This window comes from Berghia stephanieae, chromosome 10 (genome assembly GCF_034508935.2).
Source record: "Berghia stephanieae isolate SIO BIC M18660-M18661 chromosome 10, UCSD_Bste_1.3, whole genome shotgun sequence".
In the NCBI taxonomy this organism is placed as follows: domain Eukaryota; kingdom Metazoa; phylum Mollusca; class Gastropoda; order Nudibranchia; family Aeolidiidae; genus Berghia; species Berghia stephanieae.
In genome coordinates this window covers 34,010,574-34,035,023 of record NC_088369.1, presented here as the reverse complement: position 1 = coordinate 34,035,023, position 24,450 = coordinate 34,010,574, and the positions used below count along the sequence as shown (strand labels likewise).

General features: G+C 36.0%; 2 protein-coding genes across 3 annotated transcripts in view; both read right to left on the bottom strand.

Annotated features, from left to right (window-relative positions):
* The window catches only part of LOC144981018 (filamin-A-like), a 195,251-nt gene that overhangs the window by 5,244 nt on the left and 165,557 nt on the right, over window positions 1-24,450 (bottom strand). Inside the window, exons 40-46 of the mRNA XM_078929085.1 lie at window positions 12,586-12,729; window positions 11,378-11,503; window positions 9,619-9,765; window positions 8,557-8,661; window positions 7,729-7,908; window positions 1,065-1,207; window positions 726-864 (exon numbers count right to left, since the gene is read on the bottom strand). Of these exons, the coding sequence (XP_078785211.1) occupies window positions 726-864; window positions 1,065-1,207; window positions 7,729-7,908; window positions 8,557-8,661; window positions 9,619-9,765; window positions 11,378-11,503; window positions 12,586-12,729 (984 nt within the window). The remainder of the gene's footprint in view (window positions 1-725; window positions 865-1,064; window positions 1,208-7,728; window positions 7,909-8,556; window positions 8,662-9,618; window positions 9,766-11,377; window positions 11,504-12,585; window positions 12,730-24,450) is intronic.
* LOC144981017 (dnaJ homolog subfamily C member 3-like) overlaps window positions 8,721-24,450 on the bottom strand; it is a 516,589-nt gene continuing 500,859 nt past the window's right edge. For both annotated transcript variants that reach the window (XM_078929083.1, XM_078929084.1), the window contains exon 13: window positions 8,721-8,928. The gene's annotated coding sequence lies outside the window, so the exon portion shown is untranslated. The remainder of the gene's footprint in view (window positions 8,929-24,450) is intronic.

Below are 24,450 nucleotides of genomic sequence, written 5' to 3'. Positions count from 1 at the left end.
AGAAATATATAGGGCTCAATCACAACAATGAGTAAAAACGTAATATAATTATGATATACCTCCCAAAATGATCATAAAATAGCTCAGTTTGCGACTTATTATCAATTATTGTATTTCTCACATTACATATCATTTATTCACTTATTCATCCATCTTGCTTGTGGCCTACTTTTATGTAGTATATAAAATATTCACATTACAAATGGATCTTTTTCTTCAATGTAAAAATAACATTTAACTTGTCAAGGGTATAATATTGATGATAAAAAGAAGAAGAAAAAAAACACTGCATGAAGTTGAATCCAATCTTCAAATCTTTGAAAAATTAACGATTTTATAATTTTATGAATTCACTTCAAAATCTCACTTTGGATGAAAAGAAAAAAAAAAGAATTCAAAGTGAAGCACAGAAATCATCTTTGAAAACATACCACAATCCCCAAAAAGTTATTGATATCAGATAATTAATAAAACTTAAAAGGATCCAACTTTGGTTTGAGCATTAGTTAGCGTTATGTGGTATAGACAAATGGTAAAATTTTGGTCCATTATAAGAAATCCCACGTCCGGTTTAATAATTAATATGATGAATGATACAATATTAAATAATCTAAAATTAACAATTATTCCACATTAAGTAAGATCCTGTATGGGCAATATTGTAATTTTTAATGCCGAGATCACGATGGATAATGTCTAATTCGACAATAAATGGGATACATTACCAGGGCCTGCCTTGCGAGTATCAATACGGAAGTCCAAGTTTTGATTCAGAAGTCCACCCTTCAGACCTTCTCCATTGACAATAACACGGTTGGGGTAGGAGGCACCAATTACATTCACTTTGTATGGAGATCCACGAAGCTGAGGAATTCAAATAGGTGGAATTTCATGGGCCTTCCGAAAATAATGCTTAAGAGTAAAAATAATAATCAAATCAACTAACAATAAGTAATTTAACATCGAAATAACCAATTTTATCAGAAAAGCCAATTGTAATTTTGTGGATATTGGTATCTTTGATTCCACCAAAAGACAGATTATATATATCAAATTATCCTTACTTGTCTTCCATTCCAGGAGATATGCAGCAGGTAGGCACCAGGGATAACAGGTATGTAAGTACACCTGTACTTGCCTCCTCCCAAGGGAGTGGTGAACACCTGGATCTCGGCACGAACACCGATCAGTTGGACATCAGGTTCACCTGAGAGATTGGGCGAGAAGTGAGATTTATGGAAGTTAGAGATGTAGACAATAAAAACTATATCACCAATCCACTTTAACCCCTTTAACTAGAGGAAAATCGTCACATTCGTAACGATACAATCAACCTTTTTCCTATTCAAATTTATTTTGTACATCATAAAAATTAAAGATATTGAACAGTGTGTTGCAGGATATGTTTTACTACAGAAAGTATGTATCGCAAGAATGTTACTGTTATTATGTCTGAGTGATAAAAAATCTATTTTGTGTTAGTTGGGTGTGAAGTTTTGGGGAAAATCTTGAGAATGGCTGGGAAGGAGAGGGTTAACCAAATTCCATTTAAGGCTTCCAGAACGTATATTATTATATGTTGAGAGCAATGGGCGATGCTCGATCCGAAGCCTCGGATCGTAAAAATACTAACAAAAAGGTGAAAATGGAACGGCTTCCCATTGAAACAACATATTACAATGCGACGCCTCTTTATTTTCCCTATTTCGTAAGCAACTAAAAAGGTGAGTCCAATGATTTGGGGACATTCAAATAATAGCAGGGTATTGGAGTCATCGACATTATCATTATGTGGTAGATTGACCATTTTTTCCCACTTCACATTTGCTTACAGAAGACTTAAATAAATGATTGGTCAACGCAAAAATGGTTTTAATTTTAATAATCATAAACATTATTTGCATCCTATTTATTTCGCTCACCATCAAAACAATTGTGACCATTTCTCATATTATCATTGTTATTCTGTATTATTATTATTATTATTATTATTATTATTATTATTATTATTATTATTATTATTATTATTATTATTATTATTATTATTATTATTATTATTACATTATTTACTCTACATTTAACTTCATTGATGAAATGGGTGATGGCAATATCCACACGGAAAAGCTTTTCATCACAAGCAGAAAACTAAAGAATTTGATTGCAGCCATAAACCTAATTATGTGACCAATCGCCTCAAAACAGTATAGCAGGAGGGGGGGGGGGTCATCAGGTGCCCTGCAGGGATATTTTAAAGTTAAAATGACAAGAAATGTACATGTGAAATTCAGTTTTCATTTAAATAAATAATAGTTATTCTCCTCATAATAACATTACTCAGCTCTCATAATTTTGAATAAAATTCTATTTTTAGAATCCAAGCCAAGGCGACATATAATACAATTTTGAAGCAATAGATCACATATAAGTGTTTTAGTTTGATGTTGAAGTAAAAGTTGCAAAATTCAGTTTTGTCAATGCTGAATCAAGATTTTGTTTTTATTAGAAATTACTAATTCAACAAATCAAAAAAATATAAATTATAGAGTCAGAATATAACTCCTTGTAAATTGTAATTTTCGGTAGAGCTGGTCTACCCTAGTCTTTAAAATTAATTTTCGATAAACTTTATGTCTCCAAACTTGGTTTTCTGTAGAACTTATATGAGTCCCTGGTCCTCAAGTTTAATTTTCGGTAAAGCTTATGTCTACCCTAGTCTTCGAAATTAATTTTCGGTAGAGCTTATGTATACCCCTAGTTTCAAAATTAATTTTCGGTAGACCTTATGTGTCTCCTCGTCTTCAAACTTGATTGATAGATGTCATTTTGGAACTAGGAAAAAGTACTTGCATTAAAAAATATTTGACCTACCTGAGAACATAAAGACTGTGGGTGAGGTGTTACACATACCAAGCAAGCAGTTAAATAGCACAGCAATCATGCAAAGCAAAGCAAATAAAAAATATGTACATATATCATTATGCAAATTAGAAGCCGATAATTGGTGCAAAAAAAAACAAAAAGGTAAAGGGATTTAAGAAGAAAATGGGTCTGGGTTGGAAGGATTGTGGAATAGGTTCTTTATGCAGCCCATGCTATTTAGTTGGGAATGGCAGATAAATAAAAATAAATAAATGAAAAGGTAAGTAAATACAATTAAAAAGTATAAATAAATAAATAAATAAATAAATAAATAAATAAATAAATAAATAAATAAATAAATACATAAATAAATAAATATATAGATAAATAAATAAATAATTAAATAAAAAATGATTGAATAAATAAATAAACTGAGATTGAAAATGATTTGTCTGTATGATTGTTTAAAGGGAGTTATTCCGTTGTTATACATCTTTATTATAATTTCAATACCAAAGATCATGGGAGTTAAAAGAAGATTTATAATATTGTTTTAAATGCGATCATATGCGCACTGTTAAAAGTAAACAAGGGGAAAAGTCACTAATTCGAACCGAGAACACATGAATAGAGACAAGACATAAAGGATGCGTGCGCCTCTTCTCTTCTATGAATGTTCAAAAGTCCTATCCATGTAGAGATAGAAGATGACGTCACTCTGGTCTTTATTATTGGTTTTTTTTTGTCATCCACGTTTATCAGTAATTCTCACTGTATCAACCAGACTATAACCGTTCATGATTACACATAGTTTTGAGTGATGGTCCATTGTAATTCCGGATGGCAATGTTGTGAGCTTCTTAGCCAAGTGAATACTATCTATAGAAAAAGGTCTCCGTGATTTGTAAATTGGCATAAATCTTATTAAAAGTCGATTTGCAAGAAGAAAAAGATGTACCACAAATATATAAATTAAGAATAAGTAGTGGAAGGAATACGACGACGACAAGGAGGGAGAAGAGGAAAGAGGATGAGAGGGGGGAAGAGTGGAGGAGTAGGACTACGATGATGGGAATGAGGAAAAAGAGGAAAAGGAGGAGAATGAGGTAGAAGTATAGGAAGAGGTGGAGGGGAAGGGTAGAAAATGAGGAAGCGGAGGAGGAGGGGGGAGAGTAATCAATATTTTAAAGTAATAGCAAAATTTAAAAACACAAATAAACGATTATACCAAAACCCTCGGTCCATACCAATGTGCAGATATAATTATACAGGCAATAACTCTTTCCATTCATTGTATTATAATAACATATGACATCTTTTCCCAAATTCGACTGTTTGAAAAAAAAAAACATTTCATTATAATTACGTCCCCCACACCCAGACTGGTTTCCCGACCAAAGACTTCTGGATTTAAGACGAACAACTGTCACTCTACTCAGTATGAAAGGAAACTGAAATTGTTCTGTGAATGTTATGTTATTGGCAGTTTGCATTATTTACAATGAGTATTTTCGGTATCACTGCCTGCAAAAAAAAAAAGGAAAACTCTAATGATACACACAACATGTAGGTGTGTATATATGTTTACTTGAATCATGACATGAAAACTCTTGGCAGCTGGTTCCCTGTGTAGCTGATGACATACATTTCAGAAGTACGCCATTTTCAGTTCATTATTAATGTTAATTAATGATCTCTCCCCTTAGTTTTAGATTAGCATTTACCGTCTCATACATCCCATCCATCCCTGCAATTCAAGTGTCATTAATATTGTACAAGTAGAGGACGGCTAAAGCAGTTTCAATAGTTAAGAGCTAATAGTAAAAATGAATGGAAAGAGTTCAAAAATAAAGCAAAGCAACCATGCAATATAAAGCAACATTCATTACGTAATGACATGCACAATGCTTTAGAGGTTAAAAAAAAAACAATAAAAATAATGGAAACGAAACATACAAAAATTATATAATTATAAAACAATCAACACCAAACATTTTTATCCTCTCTGGCACTTCCCTATTCACTTCATTTTTATTATTTTTTATGTTAATAATAAAGGCCATGAGCTCATTGGTATTACAACCAAAGAGAAGCGATTTTTTGAACAAGACAAAAAAGGCGAATCGTCTTCTTGCTTTTTTTTTTTTCTTGTTTCTTTTCTTTGCATTTTAGGTCTTGCTAAACATCACCCCCCCCCCTCCCAAAAAAAAAAACAAAAAAAAAAACATTAAAAATATTTTTAAAAAAACAAAAAAGTAAAAAATAACCCGCAAAATCGTTGTGTACGTTATAATTTACATAACAATTCATGCCACTGAAAGGACGTCTCCAAGCAAATGTTATCATTTGACGCCTTTTTCAGGAGATGGACAGAAAATGAAGGGTTGGTATAACCATTAAAATTGAGTATTAAAAAGTGCAGATCATATTGTGTGTGATTTTAAGTGATGAATGGTCTTAAAGTTTCCAAGTAATTTTCTTCAAATCAGTAAAATCTTTAGTTGAAAAAAAAAATCAAGTTTCTTCTTGTTTATCCTTTCTCTGTTTTTGTTGTTTGTTTGTTTCTTCTTTGCCTTTTGTTTTTGTATTTGACGTTGCCCATCGGTTTTAATAACTGTGTAGAGACCCAAAATACAGAACAAGTTAATTGTTAGCATCTTTTCCCTGGGATTCCCCTTCCACTTCCCACAAAATTCTTGATGATTTTGATTGACACGGGCAAACATCCATCATTCTGACAACCACTATATTCTTCACTCATTTATGATCTTTTTGCAAAGTTATCATTAAAAGTTAAAATCCTGATAATTTGAAAAGTGAATTTGTATTTTATGTTGCGAAATAAGAAATATGATATAGTAAAAGAGCAAGTCATAGTGCTCAAATTAGAAACTCCAATGTTAAATAAATAATTGAAATGTCGATGAAAACCTTTATTTTTCCAACAATTTTATTCTCCAAGAACATTTTCAATCAATTTCAAACTTCTAGCATTTAACAGTTTAATTTATTTATATTTTTTTAGTATATTTTTTTTTTGGGGGGGGGGGGGGGTATTGTTTTTTTTTTTTTGGGGGGGGGGGTATTGTTTTTTGGGGATTTTTAAAAAATTTATATTCAGCACGGCATACAGAACTAATCTAACAAAAGAAGGTCGTATTCACATTGGAAATTTCCTATTTAACAAATCACTGTTACAGCGTTGACCTTGAAATGATTACGATTTAGCTTTGTCACTTTTTCCACATTAATGTTACTATAATTTATTATACCTTTTTTTTTTACAAATCACGACTTCAAACAGAAAACAGTTTTATCATCAAAGCCTTTCTGTATGTTCTAAAACGCATTTTATAAACTGCCCCGATCTCTAATTTCAACTAACACAACACATTATTAAGGGACTTGTCTAGCTTAAGGTAACATCTTAGATGCCAGAACAACTGCTTCGCAAACCAAACGTATGATTTCATTTCTATAACACAGACTATTACTATCTGTTTGAAAATTACCATCTTTATACTTTGAGACTAGATAGCATTTATCATCTTTAATCTCAATACAAAAATGGCCAATATTTCAAAATGTTTGGTTCGCTAGAATTGTTCTGGTCATAAATTCAGCTTTCATCTATACAAAGCCCAAATGCTAAAAGTGCGGTACAAACTTGATTCTATTGTGTTGTCTGAAGGTTTCAGTCATGCAAAGAGAAGAGGATGAAAATAATGATTAAGATAAAAAAAGATAACCCTAATCATTTTCAAATCTTTCAAAAATATATATACCAAAACTGATTGTTAGAATGGAAATCAATGCATGCCCTCTTTACCAAGATAATGTATAAAAATAATATCTTAAGCGAGGTAATTCTAATTTGGCTAAATTATTTTTTTCCATTTTGATAAAAATAAAGTATTGTCAACTAAGCGTAATTTCAAATATTTTGAGACTGAAAGAAGTAATATTATTGAGATGTGATCAAATATACATGGTGAAAAACAGCAGAGCTTTCTAAAACCAGTAAAAAAATTAAAAGGTAAAAAAGCACAGCAGTCCACAGCAGTCATCGTGAATCATCACCAATAATTAATTCTACCATGGTACATGATGGAAACTGTATTGACGCATAAGCTATTTTGAATATTTATGAGTTTTCATAAGCAAAAAAAAGTTAATAAATAAATCGAAAATCATTTCAAAAACGTTTTAAAGATTACAAAAATTACCAAATGAAAATTATAATTATAGCATTAGCTATACAATTTTTTTATTAAAAAAGCAAGTTGCGTGAAAAAAAATGGACTTTCGTCCTAGCTGCTCCGCCCCATTTATTAAATACTTTAACACTGAGTGTTCTTTCAGCTTCAGGAGAAACAAACATCTCCAAGCATGTTTGACGTTTTATTATTCCGTACCCAGCAGTATTAGGGCAACTTTTACTTACGTATATACTCATTCCCTTTTCCTACATTGTAGGATTAAACAATTATTTTTCCGCAGGTAAATGAAAAACTTTTTGGTAAGATAACACATATACTAACAGACATAAACAGAGGCTGGGTACAATCTTTGATTCATAGAGTTTTTCATATGACCTAATCACGCTGGAATTTGACGTATGTTGAAATTAAAACTGTCCTACGCCTATTATAAAGATGGAAGTCTTGGTTAAAACAGAAATATGCATGCAAAAACATCAAAAACATACACAAACGCACGAGCGCACACACACACAGACATACACACACACACACACACACACACACACACACACACAAACACAGAGTCATGGAAAAAAGGAACTAAACAGAATGTTATCCCAACTATTACACACCCTACGTTATCAGTATTATTTAATAACTAACTAACCTGGGCCAGCTTGACTTCCATCAATAATGAACTCCGCTTCTTCTCTAACCACGCCTTCTTTGACACCACGCCCACTGAGGATGACCTTGCTGGGATCAGCCACACCACTGGTAGCGTAACCCAGATAGGGTGAATTGACTAAGGGGTGATCACACCAGTACAGATTGATGTAGTGGTTGCCTAGACAAGGGAGGAAATAAATAGTTATTAAATCAGAAAAATAGATTTGTGACCCGCCATCTTAGTCTGATTTTATGTCAGAGTGAAGAAGATGTTGAAAACTAACCATGAAAGGTAAAAAAAAAAAAGGTTTTTAACTGAATATTTAGTTTTTATCACATTTAGATGCTATATCTTTTTCCTCAATAAAACAAAGAAATGAATCTTCTCACACTTAGACAATATTCAAATTTCAAACCGAAATGAACACATTAAATGTTTATAGAAATAATCCTAATGATGTTTACTTTTAGCGATTTGTGTAACTCACCATCTTCATTGTCAAGAGTAACTTGCAACATTTTAAAGTTAGTTTAGATTATGAAGAAAAGAAAAACAACAATTTATTTGTTATATTTACAAAAGTTTTCAGTGTTACTGTTAGCAAAATACAAATCGATAAGACTCAAAACATATCCAAAAAGAAAAAAAAATGTAAAGAAAAAAAAATTAATTAATTAAAATACGCATTTCTATCTGGCAAAATCTGAGAATAACTTATCTTTCAGTGAAAGTCTAAACCTTAATGAATTTGTTCATGAAAAAAAAAACAAGGAGAAAGATTAGCAAAGCAAAATAAAAATCGGAAAAAAGCACTGGATGCCCTACCTTCCTCCTGAGGGACAAACTTGACCACACTCTTCCCCTTGATTTCCTCATCAACGGTCACTGGGATAAAGGCTGACGGGCTCTTTACCTCGGCTCTCATGTGGCCTGGGAGATACAAATACAAATCAAAACCCACGATGATTTTTTAAAGACAACTCTAAATGTTTGTTTTGTTTGTTTTTAGGGTTTCTACGACGCTTGCGACACATTTAGGTCATGTCAGCGTCAGTAAAATGGAAGAAAATGGGATAGTCAAAAGTTCTAGAATTACAATTAAAGCATCCAAGAAAAAATGAGACAAAGGGGAATTGGTTCAAATAGGGAACATGTAGATTCCAAGAACTCACTATCACTGTACTCAGTTTGAGATCACTTAATATCTCATCCTGACACAAGCAGAGGTTCCCACTTTGAGGAATGCTCTCAAATGTTTACAAATACTTTTATGTCTAAAACAAAAATTTAACAGTACCTAATAGAGATGATGTTCAAGGAAAAAATTACACCTCCCAAACTATAGCAATACATTTGGCTGCTTCCCTCCCAGTCAAGATCTCCTACCTGGGCTAGGGCAAAACGAAGTAATCTCATTCCAATACAGAGACATAAAGCAAGTTTGACAACTGATATAGGGGTATGGCAGACACAATAAGTGACCTTCCTGCCCACCATGGGAGGCCAGGAAACCCATCCAGGACTCCAAATGTAAACGTTCATTTCAAAAGAAAGAATTAAGGAGGAAATATAGAAGGAGAGTTCGTATTATGAAGTAGAGGGGAGGAGAAGATAAGAGGCCAGAAATTGCCCCCCCCCCCCCCCCCCCCCCCCCCACGAAAAAAAGGGGGAGGGGTAGATAGTGGGGAAAATGATATGATGAGAGATGGGTGAAAGAGAGCAGAGAGCGAGGGAATGGAGAGATAGAGAGAAGGAGAGAGAGAGAGAGGGAGAGAGAGAGGGAGAGAGAGAGAGGGAGAGAGAGAGAGAGAGAGAGAGAGAGAGAGAGGGAGAGAGAGTAAGAGAGGGAGAGAGAGAGAGAGAGAGGGGGGGGGGGGAACCACTCACCAGAGCCAGCCTCAGATGTATCGAAGGGAATCTGTTTCTCTTCTCCCACCACGAGATGGACACGCTCTTGGCTGTCCATGTAATGTTGCCATCCTCCGATGACACGCACTTTGAGAGCGTTCACGATCTTTGGATAGAAGGGACTGCCTATCAATGAGAGAAAAAAAAAAAGTTAAAAATAGGTAGATGTGTCAGTGCATGTGTCAGCCGAAAGCTGAAAATTTTGGACTTGGATATTTTAATTTTTTTTTTTTTTTTTTCATTTTCTGAAGAGTATGCTCCCCACAGCATTAAAATCTTTATTTGAAGTAAATCGGGTGACTTGTCATGAAGTTATGTTCAGATGTATGGGAAAGGTATCCAGCAACATTTCTCAAATCTCATACTTTTTCAACTTGACTAGCTGTAAAAAATATTTAGAAGTGAAATTAAGCTTTGACATTTCCCAAAGATGTAGACAAAAAAGGGTTGATTTAATCATTTATGACAAGAACTTATTTTTGATAAAAATTGAGCTTCTAACTAAACTTGGCATTATCACAGTTCAAACCTTTTCACCATCTGACTGATTAAGTAAGTCAATGTAACAAATAATCAATTATGCCCTGTCCCTGTTTTTCCAGTAATTACAATGAATAGGAGACAGTTAAACCAGCTATTGAAATTTCTCTTGCAAAAAAAAAAAAAAAATGGAATAAAACTGACGCATGATAATCCATCATCCACTGCATTGGATTATAAAACGGATAACTTAAACAAGAGAGCAGAGAAAGAAGTGATAAAAATGCAACGCTTGCTTCGGAAAATAATGCAACAAATTCAATCTCATTAAAACTGAAAAGAATTAATATCGGGTTTGAATAAAATCGATCTAAGTCCATTATGTATCAAGCTGAAATGTAATTAAAATATGTGACTCATCGTACCACAACGGTATTATGTCGGGGTAGGTGAACCCGATGCCCATGAGTGGCTTTTAAGTTAAAATAACCAGAAAAGTGAAATTTTAGCTGTTGTCTCTTTAAACATTATGTTTATTCTCCCCAATGAAACAGAAACTAAAGTCTCATATTTTTGACAACAATTTTGCAATGTTAATAGTCAGTTCCATTCCAACATAACACCGTTCAGACACCGTGCTGCCACTGAGAGCAGCATTGCGTCACATAGGATTGACCCATTGCCTTTTAAATCCCGGAACCACAAAAAAAAAAAAACAAACAAACAAACAAAAAAAAACACCCCTTCCATAACGTTTAAAACCCAACGTGTAATTATTTGCAGGTCTGATAACCCAATTCTATGTGGTCTTGTGGTATGACACTCGCTTTCGTCCTAGTTGAGTCCTTGGAAAATGCTCTTTACTCACATTATTTCATCGTACGCAGGTGTAAAATGAGTTCCTGGCCGTTAACAGCGTTGTCTGTCCGAAAAAAAATGTAATATCGCCTAACAGGCGTCATGTCACGTCCTACATGTTAAGTGTTGGTGTTGGCCAAGGATCCATTGTAAAGCATTTTGAGCACGTTAAGTGGATATTGTACTATATAAAAGCTCAATTTAAAAATATGAAATCGTCTCATTGTTGTAATGGAAATACTCTCAAATTACACACATTATTGTCTATTACAACAATGTTAAATTAAGTCCAAAATTGCGCTCGGTTATCAGACCTGCAAAATGTACGCACAGTTCATACCCCCATCAAGACACTACGAAGAGGTCTTACCTATATTATCATTATCCAAACTTAACCTACCTGGGATGTCCTTCCCGTTCCATTTGACCTGAGCTGTGAAGATTCCAACCTCCACTGGTATGTAGGTGACTTTGTACTGACCATCGGGTAGGTGGTCAATGTTACACTTGGCGATGGAGTTGGGGCCTACGTAAGAAGAGACACGTAATTACAATAATATCATAATGACATGAAAATAATGTTTTATGTTTGATCTCTTCACTGTTTATAATATTCGCTGTAATTGTAATATCTTAACGTAAGTTTCAGTTTCTAACTTATCAATACTGGTTTGTAAAAAAATGCAAAAAAAAAAATTAAAAAAAAAAAAAAAAAAAAAAAAAAAAAAAAAAAAAATATATATATATATATATATATATATATATATATATATATATATATATATATATATATATATATATATATATATATATATATATATACAGTATAGCATATAGATATAGTTTCCACCTCCCCCTCCCCCCTCCCCAGCTCATTTAAAATATAGTAATGTCAGCTAAACAGCACATATTCCAACAAATACGACGGAATTAATATGCAGGGCTAGTTCTTCTAGTTTTTGTTCAAGAAAGCTACAAAACACAAACAAACAAAAAACAGCAAAAAAAAAACAAACTTTAAAAACCAGCAACAAAACCAACAAAACATCAAACGATTCCTGAATTATCAATATTTTTGTTTGGATCTATGAGTAGTTTTAGAGTAAATCAATTCCATGTGATAATAGGGCCTGGTAATTGCCAAGTCCTAGAACACCAAAAGGACAAGAGATCATGAAGAAGACGACAGAAAAATAGAGATAGAAGAGAATCTCCGGAAATCCGCGCTCACCCCAGCCGCTGATTTGACTGGTGACATAAAAAAAAAAAGAAAAGTAAGCTTTTATATAGCGTAATATCCACTAAACGTGCTCAAAGCGCTTTATAAAGGGTCCCTGACACATGTAGAACAAGTCATAACGCCTGTTAGGTGATTTTAGAATTTTTCCGACAAAGACAACGCTGTTAACGGCCATGTTTAACGGTACTCATTTTACATCGGAGTACGGTGAGAGAATGTGAGTAAAGATTCTTTTCCAAGGACTCAACTATGCGCCGAGCGAGGAGGCTCGAACCCAGGACCTTCCGATCCGAAAGCGAGTGTCAAACCACAAGACCACACATACACATACTAATTCAATCAGTAACAGTAAAATACTTCAAACATACCATCGACTTGAACAGTGGGTTCTCCGCTCATGCGTCTGGCGTCAATGACGAAAGAGGCAGGCTTGTCCTCCTCTCCCCTGTGAAGACCATCGCCACTGGCGGAAGGCAAGACTCCTTCGAAGATTTCTTGATGGAATGGGCTGCCTGTGAATAAATGAATGATAATAACATCTCAACAGTTTATTTCATCTCATTAAAAAAAAATCCATATTGTCGATGATCGTGATTCTACGCATATAATGCAACCATAAAAATAACGTTTTCAACAAAGATATAGCGACAGCGATTAGTTGTGATTCATAGTGTCAATTTGGTATTAAATTGTCTGGATAAAATAGACAAAGAACTAAACTGATTTTGAAAAATAGGAAGTTTGTCAAAGTTCAATAAATATGATTGACTCTACTCAAAGCTTAACGCGGTTTTAATAAATTGGAATATTAATCACCTGGTTTACTCCAATATTTTTGAGACATTTGTCATATTTATTTATCTATTTACATATTCATCTATTCATTTATTAATTTGTGTATTTTTTTCATTTATCTTTCTTTCTCTATATCTATGTCTGTATCTATCTATATGTCTGTCTGTCTATAAATCTGCTTGTCTGTCTGCCTATGTGTTAGACTGTTTTCAGTCTATTTATTCACTTTTATCATTATTCTTTATGAAGCCTTGATAATTTGACTCAAAAGTTCTCCCTTTCCAACCCTCTACACGGGTATTGGGTCCCTGGTTTTCCCTGACATAATACCAGATTGACATTAGGATCACATAATATTATCATACTAGAATTATCATCTTGTAACTGAAGACGTTTGATTAGCCATAGTCAGGCTGTTGTCTGGTTCAGTCACTGCATCGCTTGTTTGGTCACGCATGTTTACTCACAGATTCTCCTAGTAGTCTGTGTGTTTACTTACCCTTCAGTTTACAAAAATCACGTCTTTCTTATCATCTGTCCCAGGACAAGACTGGCCAAATTATGTTTATACTGAGTAACATCAACTCTGCCACACTTTGACAAAACGTATTATTTTCATTTTGGCCAGAAAACATCCATTTCAAATAGCGACTAATTTAAATAACCCCCAGCTTGCCGAAAATTCTGAAATCCAAAACATCAAAAAAGTATGTTTCACAGTTGTTGGAATGCTGGAATCACTTTTACTGGAATAAATAACTGAAATTCATGAAAATCTATCTGGCCAAAATGAAATATCTAATTTCGCCACAGCACTAAAGAAAATTGGACAAATACAAATATATATTAACACTGACCAACAATTACGTCACAATACAAGGTATTGACCACCAAAATAAAATGAACAGTGAGTAGCATTCACTAACAAAACCAATGGGATCATTTGTTTCCTTAACGAAAGTACTATTAACACCATCTAACTTGAGTATGACTTTTGTTTAGTTGGCCGTCACCTTGTATTGTGACGTAAGTTGGTCACTTCGTAGCCATCGTTAACTTATAGCCTGACACTAAGACTGTAGCCATCGGTAACTGAGAGCCTGACGCTAGAACCCTCTAGGACTTTTTAGGTTTTGCAGCGGCTAGTGAATTGTTAGCAGAGCTCAAGGAAAGAAGAAATCCCATTGGTTGAGCCATTGAATACAACTCACCATTTGGTTTTCTTTTGCGGCCAAAGACTTGTCATTTGATGTCATTTTTGGTCAGTGTCAGGCTATAAGTTAACAATGGCTATGCTAAGACCCACAGGGACTTATCTTTTGGCGCCATTTTTTTACGTTTGTGCAGCACCAAGCGAGTTGCAGTTAGTATTGCTCAAGGAAACAAGTGATCCCATTGGTCCTTCGTTAAACAATTGAATACAACTCACGACTGTTTTCTTTAGTGGCCACAGACCTGTCTTTTGACGTCATTTTTTTTTGGTCAATGTCAGGCTATAAGTTTACGATGGCTACGGTCAGTGCTAGTTGACAAAGGATACGCTCCAATTGCTATTTCTTTCCACGTGATTTGCTGGGCGGATACACTCGGACAAGGCACGAGTTCGTAAAAATGCAACATATACTCAACAAGAATATTTCAATTAAAAGGCAGAGGGTGGGTGGAGGGGGGGGGGGGGGGGGAGACGCACTCAAGCTATCACGATGAATCGATTTGTGAAAATTAAGAATTGAGCTTAAGACTGTATTCGGCTCTAAAAATAAATTTGAGCAACAATAAAATATATAAACAATGTTCTGTTCAATCGATCAAGTGTTGCGATCAGTATTTCAAGTGCGGAGAAATGTATTTCTAAGATAATGAGAGCTGCTCTACTTTGTGCTCACAAAACACATTAATCTTTCAGTTAAATTGTTAAAGAGATTTATGAAATTCGCGTTGTTTGCGAGCACAGATGTGATATGTATTCAATCTGTAACTTCGTTCAAACATTCAGGTACCCTGGTCTATTTATATTATATACACTTCACTTTCATTATAAGTAAAACTAACACAAAAAATAATCCAGGGGATCAATTTAGACAGCTGAAGAGGTTTGTTTTTTTCAAGAAAATTTATCTCCAGTCAATCATATATTATCTTGTAAGAGGCGTTGCTTGTCTTGTTGGATTAAATCCATAATAAACAATTGCTAACTATTTAACCCTCTCCTTACCAACTACAGTAAATCGTCACATTTGATACGATTCAAATAATATTTTTCTTTTTCAGTTTTGTTTTGTGCGTCACAAAATTTGAAGAAAAATCTTTGATATATTTATAAGAACTTAATATCTACTAGACGTCTATTTTTTAAAGGTGGTCTTGCTGGACAAATTGTGTATAGTATGTAAGTACTTATTGATTCTGAGTTTGTGTGTCAAAAAATCAATTTTTGTGTTGGGTAGCTATGGCATTTCAGAAAAAAAATCATGAACATGGTCGGCAAGGAGAGAGTTAAAATAATTAAAGAATGACTTATATCTTTCTCTGTCATCTGTGCCAATTCCACGAGATTGTTTGTTTTGTTTTGTTTTTCTCATTAAAGTGAAATCAAGAATACAAAACTTTTAATGTTGAATGCATTTTGTTTGCTACGAGTTTTGAAAATTAATCTGATTCTCTCACACAACTGTTATCAATTACTTATAACCAGGCCATGCCATCAGCGTCACTGACAAAAGAAAAAGACTGAATAGTCAAACGATGACAGATCTTAAATTTTCTCTTACATGCATTTCGTAAGGTTCATACGGAAACAGAGGGATTCCAAGAAGGTAAAAATAATTACTCGAAACAATTAAATGAATCTGAAATTAAAATGACATATTGTGTATCAAAAGCCTATGGAAGTAATGCTAACTGACCTATTTCAAGGAAAGTCGTGTTCGAAATCGTGATTGTGAATTTGAAAGAATAAAGGACTTGAGAAACAATACTACAATCGTATAATACTTATGCAAAGGTAGAGGAGTGGTAATCGTAAATAGAGATTGAAGCAGTGTCAATAACACTTAAACTGCCGTTCTCTGGAAAAACCCATATTCAAAAATTTGGTCGGAAAACTCGTCCTCCAAATATCGATCGATTTAAATGACCCTCATCTAGGAAAAAACACTCAAACCTGGGACTTCGCGAAGTTCCAGGTTTGAGAGTTTTTTCCAAGATGAGGGTCATTTAAATCAATCGATTTTTGAAGGACTAGTTTTCTGGCCAAATTTTTAAATATGATTTTTTCCAGAGCACGGCAGTAAACTTACCAAGATATTTTGTTAACTAAAAAATCACGTACATTGGACACCGGAGAGAAGAAAAAGATGGCGCCAATATTGCACTGGTCTGACGAGAAAACTAATATTAGGACGAGAAACTTGAACCATCTACGGATGGAGTCTTGAATCGGGTTGTCTGCTCTAGAGACCCAGATTGAAGTGTTAGCTTTGAAATGATACCAGTTTGTTAACTCAAATATTTGATTTGACTACATACAGGATATTTGGATGATCCTTGGTGCTTGAGACATATGGGGCGGGGTCTGCAGTTTAAGGATTACTAACTATAAGAGGAATGTTTTTTTTTAAAAAACTCGATTCGTCTCAGGCAGACAAAAAAATCAAAACGAAATCATCCATACCCCCCCCCCCCCCCCCCCCCCCACACCCATACAGAGAGAGAGAGAGAGAGAGAGAGAGAGAGAGAGAGAGAGAGAGAGAGAGAGAGAGAGAGAGAGAGAGAGAGAAGGTGTCCTTTCCTCCACTCTGTGTATATTATCTTTTTCTTTGAATGCCATTAGAATCGATCACCTCTATTTATAACTGTCAATAAAAAGACAAACTAAAAAAGTTTCTGACGGCATTCGCAGTCTTAAGGCTCACTAATGACAACGGAAAGACATGTAATTTGCATAGGACAACAACACCCTTGAATCGCATGCGACCAAGTGACCTGGTAATGGTGTAATGAGCAATGAGACTTCATCTGCGCTATTTGCTTGACCCGAGGACGTTGGCTTGGTTTTAGCAAACAAGGGGACTGCTGAGAAAATGTCACAGCGGGAAACAAAGGTCTTTTCTTCAAATTGGCCATGGGAAATCATTTCTTTTGATGTATATGGTGTATGTGTATAGTGCACATGTGTGTGTATGTGTGTTGGCGCGCTTGCGCTTGTGTATATTTTGTCCCTGCCTTACTCAGTGTGTTCATCTGCATATATATATGCATATATATATATATATATATATATATATATATATATATATATATATATATATGTGTGTGTGTGTGTGTATGTGTGTGTGTGTGTGTGTTTGTGCGCGTGTGTATGATATTTTGTGTCTCTGTTTTTAAGGGTTTAACGGCGCTTCCAACACGTTAAAGTCATATCACCGCCCGTAAAAAATGGGATAGTAAAAAGTTCTAGAATTACAATTAAGCACCAAAGAAAAGGTTAGACAAAGGGAATTTGTTTTCAAATAGGAAACAGATGTAGATTCTAAGCACACTATCAAAGTACTTAGTTTGAGATCACCTAAAATTCTCATCCAGACACAAACACAGGTCCCAACCAAGAGGTGTGTTTGTTTTGTTTTAATGGTTTTACGGCGCTTGCAAGTCCCCAATAAGAGGAAGACACTCAAATGTTTATAAATCATATATAATACATGAACAAAACATAGTACAGTGCATAACAGAGAGATGCTTTACAATGGAAAAAAATCCTCTCTCAAAACTATAACAATACATTCGACTGTTTCCCTCCCAGCCAAGGACTCCGGCAAGGGTCAGGACAAAACTAAGCAATCTTATTCCAAGACCAAGAGAGAAAGCAATTGGAAAACAGATACAGAGGGATATAAGACACAGCAATATGGGAGGTAAGGAACCCCATCCAACCAACTGAGAGGGATACACTCAAATGTTTACAAATCATATAATATGTTATGTAAACTAAACAATACAGAGCATAACAGAAAGATCATTTACAAGGAAAAAAAATATCATCTCCCAAAATTCTAACTACACATTTGACTTCTTCCCTCCCAGCTAGGGTATCCGGCCAGGGCCTGGACAAAACCAAGTAATCTCATTCCAAGCAAGACAAAGATAGAAAGCATGTTGGAAAACAGATATAAGGGGGTAGAAGACACAGTAAAAGTGCCTCCCTGCCCACTATGGGCGGTAAGGAACCCCTCATAGTCTGTCTTTCTCTGTGTGTGCACGTGTATGCATAATGTGTGTGTGTGTGTGTGTGTGTGTGTGTGTGTTAAAAGGAAAATAAAGACGATAGTTAGAAGAAATTATGTATTTCTTAGATAAAGAATGCTGGATTTTGAAGCTCAGAGAATATATCTAAATGTATACCACTCTACTAATATTTATTTAGACAAAATGGTTATGATGATGATGATGATGATGATGATGATGATGATGATGATATATAATGATGATGATGATGATATATTCCAAGACGACGACGATGATGATGATGATGATGAGGATGGTGGTGTGGTGGTGGTGGTGGTGGTGATAGTGATGATGATGATGATGATGATGATGATGATGATGATTAAGGTGATGATGACGATGATGATGATGATGATGATGATGATGATGATGATGATGATGATGATGATGATGAAGATGATGATGATGATGACGATGATGATGATATGATGATGACGATTATGATGATGCCGATGACGACGATGATGATGATGATGGTGATGAATGCTTTGTTTAATATCCAAATTTTTCAAAGGTAAGGGAAAGAAGAAATAAAGAAACAGAAGTAAGGATGTGACATTAATTGCCAGACGTCCGACTTCACATTGCATAGGGCCATCAGTCCCTGTCATAACCCATATTACTTTGCTTAACAATATAAATAAACAAAGCGACGTCTTCAATTTCTATTCGAATGATGTCAACCCGATCCAGGTGACATTTAGAAAAAGTAAACAGCCTTATTATGGCCAATGGATAAAATAAAAACAGGCCTGGTACTTGAAGCAAAGTTGTGATCAGCAGCCATAAAGTAGTCCTTCACACCGTAGCCATCGTTAACTTATAGATAGAATGCGGTTGGCCAAGGAGTTCACAACATTGCCATCCGGAAGTAATACGGACCAACACACAAAACTATGTGTAACCATGAACTTTTAGTCTGAATTATACAGTTCAGTGAGAACAACTCACAAACACGGATGGCAATAACAAAGGCCTGTGTGACGTCATCTGCATACTACCTATAGCCTGACACTGGCCAAAAAAAATTACGACAAAATGCCAGTCTTTGGCCACAAAAGAAAACGAACCGTGAATTGTATTCAATAGTTCAACCAATGGGACCACGTGATTCCACGAGCACTACTTACGACAACTCACGCGGCGGTGACGTCCAAATGCCAGTCTTTTTGGGTTTCAGTTTCTGGCTATGACTTAACGATGGCTACGTTCAGAGCCATGAGGCCCATGGAGCTAGAGTCCTAACGTAAGGAATCGGGTGGAAGATAGAATAATTAGTAATTGCTTCGATGAGGTAAAGAAATAATAATCCTGATATAACTTATATTCAATATATACAAACTTTTTTTATTTATATCAAAGACAAATTACATGTGTGAGCCAGAACATCTAAAACGGTATGCCGGGACTAGGTACATATATTTGCAGGTCTGATAACCGAACGCAATAATGGGCTTGCTTTAGCATTAATGCAATGGGCACTCTAATGCGTGGTTTGAAGGTATTTCCATAACAACAATGAGACCATACCAATCTGGGTTATCAGACATGCACATAAGTAAACGTCGTGTCAGGATGATCTGGGTGCTAAAACTGATTTTAAAGTTATACAACACTATGACATGTGTGTTATGTTTATTTTTCATAATAGTGAACACATGAGTTCTACTTTTCTTTAAATGTCTGGTCACTTTTTCTACTTTATCACTTTTTGACACCTGATTCAACCCGACTTAATACCGTTTTGAGATAATATATCACATATATAATAAAAGCAGTGATACACCTACCATGTTTGTGTTTATGGATCGATGAATGCGTAGTGGTCGTGGCAGTGGCGACATGCTGCAGCTGGTGATCGACTATAAGATCAGGTATAGAAATATTGTGTAGATCTTTGTGGTGTCCCGAATGGGGATCTTGATAATGGTGGAGGTTGCTGCTCTTATGGGGGACGACTACGTACAAGGTGTTTCTGTCGGATGTTGTACCGTGGTGTTGATTATGGTGACGACGATGATGGTGGTGGTGGTGAGTTGTAGAGGATGACGACGAGGATGCTGACGCAGATGAGCCAGTCCTCCAAAGTCGATTGAACGGTTGTGATGAGTAGCTTTTATTTACCATTGTTTGAGATCGAGTAACGTTTGAGGAAGGTTTGATACTATTGTTGGAAGAATAAAATTGTGTTGGGGAATCACTCCTAAGGGATGTCGTTCTGACAACTGAGACATGTTTATTGTCAAGAGTCCGTTCATTGCGTTGGTCAATGACAGATCTAAATGAAGGGGTGCGATGACCAGATGAGGTATTTTGGACACTGGGGTCACCTTGTTCAACAATGGTTGTCATGGAAATAGAATGAGGACGAGGATTTGTGACAATTGAGTGCGTTGGTGACAACATCCCGGAAGACGGAGGAGGGCGTTTTCTTGTGGAGATGAAGTAGGTTTCCCTGTCAAGATCATTGCCGCTACCTTTTTGAACTCCCCTACCAGTCTCTACTTGATTGCCTAAATGCTCACCGTCGATATTCAATTTAAGAAATTGCTGCCTTGTATCAAATGACGTCTCAGATGAGAAACTATTACTATCAAAGAAGTAAATCCCAGTCTCGTCCATGAGTGAGGATGAAAAACTTAAATCCCGAAGAGAATTTGAAGATTCGTTGTGAAGATGAGCTCTGGGAACATTCAATTCTGATACAGGCTTGCTCGTTTTCCTGGAAAACGAATGTTCCCTTCCAATGGATGCGATATCTGGTTCTGAATACATGATAATACTTTTCTGATTTAAGCCTCTACCTTCAATTCCTATAGTAGTTAAATGCCCATTGCTGCTGGTACTGCTTTCTACAGTATCATCCAAAGAGTGACGTTTGGCATTGGCAGTGGCGCGACGACGTTGCTGTTTTTTAACGTTCCCCATGTTGACGTTGTTCTCTGAAGACAGTCGATCTCCTTTCTGAGACCCCGAGGTGGTCAAGACTTTTCCCCTAAAGTTCGCAGCTGTGTCTACGCGATTCCGTGCCCAACTTAAGGAATGCCCGACATATTCGCCACTGGTCAATGATTTATCTGCTCCTTTATCAGAGGACTCAACGTAGTGATGTGTCGTTGAGGGGGTTGAACGAGAAACATTTGAAACATTTTTCCCATCAAGACGTACGCCACTGATAATAAAGTTACTATTTAATCCATCCTGGTCTCGAATTTTATCTTTACTAACGTCCTGCTCAGAATCAGACACGGATATATTTTGCTCTGACACAAAGTTGAGATCACGCGCAATGCTTTCATAACCGTCCGTCGCGTTATTAGTGGAACCAGTATCAGCCAGCGAGTGTTGTTTGTGGTGGTCGTAAATTAACTTAGCTGACACGCGCTTACCGTAAGTATCTAAAAATCGTTTATTTGGTTTGGAATATAGTGTATCCATGTTATCAGAATTAGGAGAAGAAATCAAAGTTCCTGTGTTAGAATTGGCAGCCTCAGCATTCTGAATTATCGACACAGAATTAGCTCCAACTTTTCCTTCAGCCGTCTCGCTTGACCGCTCTGCCAAGTAATCATTAGAACGGCTTTTTCCTTGTTCTGTAATTTCGACCTTCAGTCCTTTGTTTTCATGCTGTGCTGAGTCCATACTTTCGTCACCCAGGTTTAAGGCATTACTGCTGGTATTAGCACTGCTCTTATTATTCGACGCCCCTCTCCCCCTAAAATGATTTTCTAATTTCATCAACAAAGATTTATTCCCCAAAACATTAATACTGTCCGATGATTTAGACACAGTTTGCGCTTCTCTTTCTTCCTTGCGTTTCCCGTCATCGTTCAATAAATGTAGTTTATCTCGAATACTCTGTCTTTGCTCGTCGGCTGATCTCTTCTCCAAAACAAAAGACAATTCTCTGACCACCTCTTTATACTGCTTATCACCGGGGTCATTCTTAGACCGACGATAAATCATAGGGAAATGAGTGGACGAATCCGCAGTCGGAGACGACACCGATGGGACATTTTTCTGTTTATTATCACTACCACTACTACTACTCGCGCTATCATCGTTACGATCCTTGGAAACTACTTCTACATCTTCGTATTCGTGGCCATCAATTTTACGCAATGCTAAAGTACTTGCATCAAACGCTGTAATTCTTGTAACAGACTCCGGGAGAGGGGAGTCTTCATCCCCACAATAATTAGCATCCTCTCCCAGAGCGTCTATGATAAGCTCGGGCACAGCTAAAGCCGACTCCAAATCTGAAAAAGAAGAATTCATGCGAACAAAACTTCTCTTTTTTCGTCCTAATCCTTTATTGGAGATGGCATTATCTTCTTTTTTCACCCCTGGAGACGAAAACCCGCTGTCCGAGGATTGCGTACCTCTCACCGCATTAGAACTAGCTCCATTACTCCCGTCTGCGATTGGAAAAGATGATGATGTGGAATCTCCTGAACTTTTATACAAAACATTATCAATGCTCACATCTAAACTGTATGAATTACTGTTACTATCCTCCGAAGGATTCGACACATTTTCTCGCATTTCCTCATAGTGGTGGATATTCTCACCGTTACTCCAAGCATCTAAATGATATCTCCGATTTTTAGAATCCTTTTTATTGGAAGAATACTTCCTGGAAGAACTAGAAGAATTCCCCATTTTACTTGCTATATCTTCACTCTTCGATTCCTGATTCTTTAAATCATTCGGATTTATTTCAAGACCACCGTCACCACCACCGGCAACGAGATGGTTATGACGAGTAAGAGCGGTTGTTGAGCTATTTGCAACACGGCCATTTTTCAGGCCAAGGTTCGAAATGGTCTCTCCGTCTTCCCCCACATTCTCATCTGCATTGGAATTATGAACCACCACATCGCCGTCATTTTCACCACCGCGATAATGACTGTCATGCAAATCATTATCCCTAACAAAATCTAAATTCAAATTGACGCTTTCAGAATTTTCTCCTGTCATTACATTCTCCTCCAACCCATTTTCTTCCTTCTCCACATCTTTATTATGGACATTCTGCTCCGTCTTTCGTTTATTTTCCAACTCCGTTTCTGTCGTTTCTTCTTCACTGTTATTTACACTATTTACTTTAAGGCCAGACAAATTTGGATCACCGTTATACTCCACTTTTCCCGATGTTTCAAACAAACTTCTCCCATCAGCACTAACTCCATTGCTGTTATCTACAGGTAAACCTATAGAGAACGAAGCCGACTGATGTGTGTTTGGACTGTTTGTGTTGTCATTTGTTTGCACACACCCATCAATACCGTTTTGTTCGTACTCATTGTTGTTGTTATTATCGTTATTATTACTATCAATCATATTTCTGTCAATGGAATTATCAACCTTTTGAAAAAATTCCCAGTTAAATTGCGTTGTTTTCTCACCGGCGGTATCTGCATTATCCATAATCACAGTGTTAATAATCTCCCTTTGAACGTCGTTCTTGTCATTGTTGCTGGAGATTTGCTCTTCTCTCCCTTTGTTACTGTTTACATTTTTGCCATCCCTTTTGTTGCTGTTGGTATCGGCCCATCTTGGTGATGATAAGGACGTGGAAGAGTGTTGCTTGATTAGTCGAGGACTGTTTTTGGCCGAGCCAAATCTCGGAGTGAGGCCTTTTGGGGAGTAAGAAACGAGGGATATTGGCACGTGATATCCACCTCCACTATGTCCGTCCCCACGAATCGAGTCTCCTCCACCAAACTGGCTAAGATAAGATTGGAGCTCGTTGAGAATGTGAATGGGTTCATCCACGCTACTCATTGTGGTAATCAATCAATGTTACGCCTACACAGTGATCATTGTCTATAGAAGCAATTATATGTTTTGCCGTCAGAAACGAAATAAAACTGTCATTTTCTTTCACTGTCAACGATCATCTCACACCTTGAAAATTCACATCAATAAGAATTATCACAAAAGGCTCTTTACTAAACTTCTTTTATCGAAATACTGACAATCGTAGATAAGATTCAGATTTGGACAAACAAGAAGATCTTTCAACAAATAATGTTAATCACAGCCTAATCCGATAGATATTTATTTATCAACTTAACCTAACATATTGTAGTGGATTTCATAATGAATCACAGCTAAATCTGAATTTGTATTATGTCGGCGTAAACCAAACA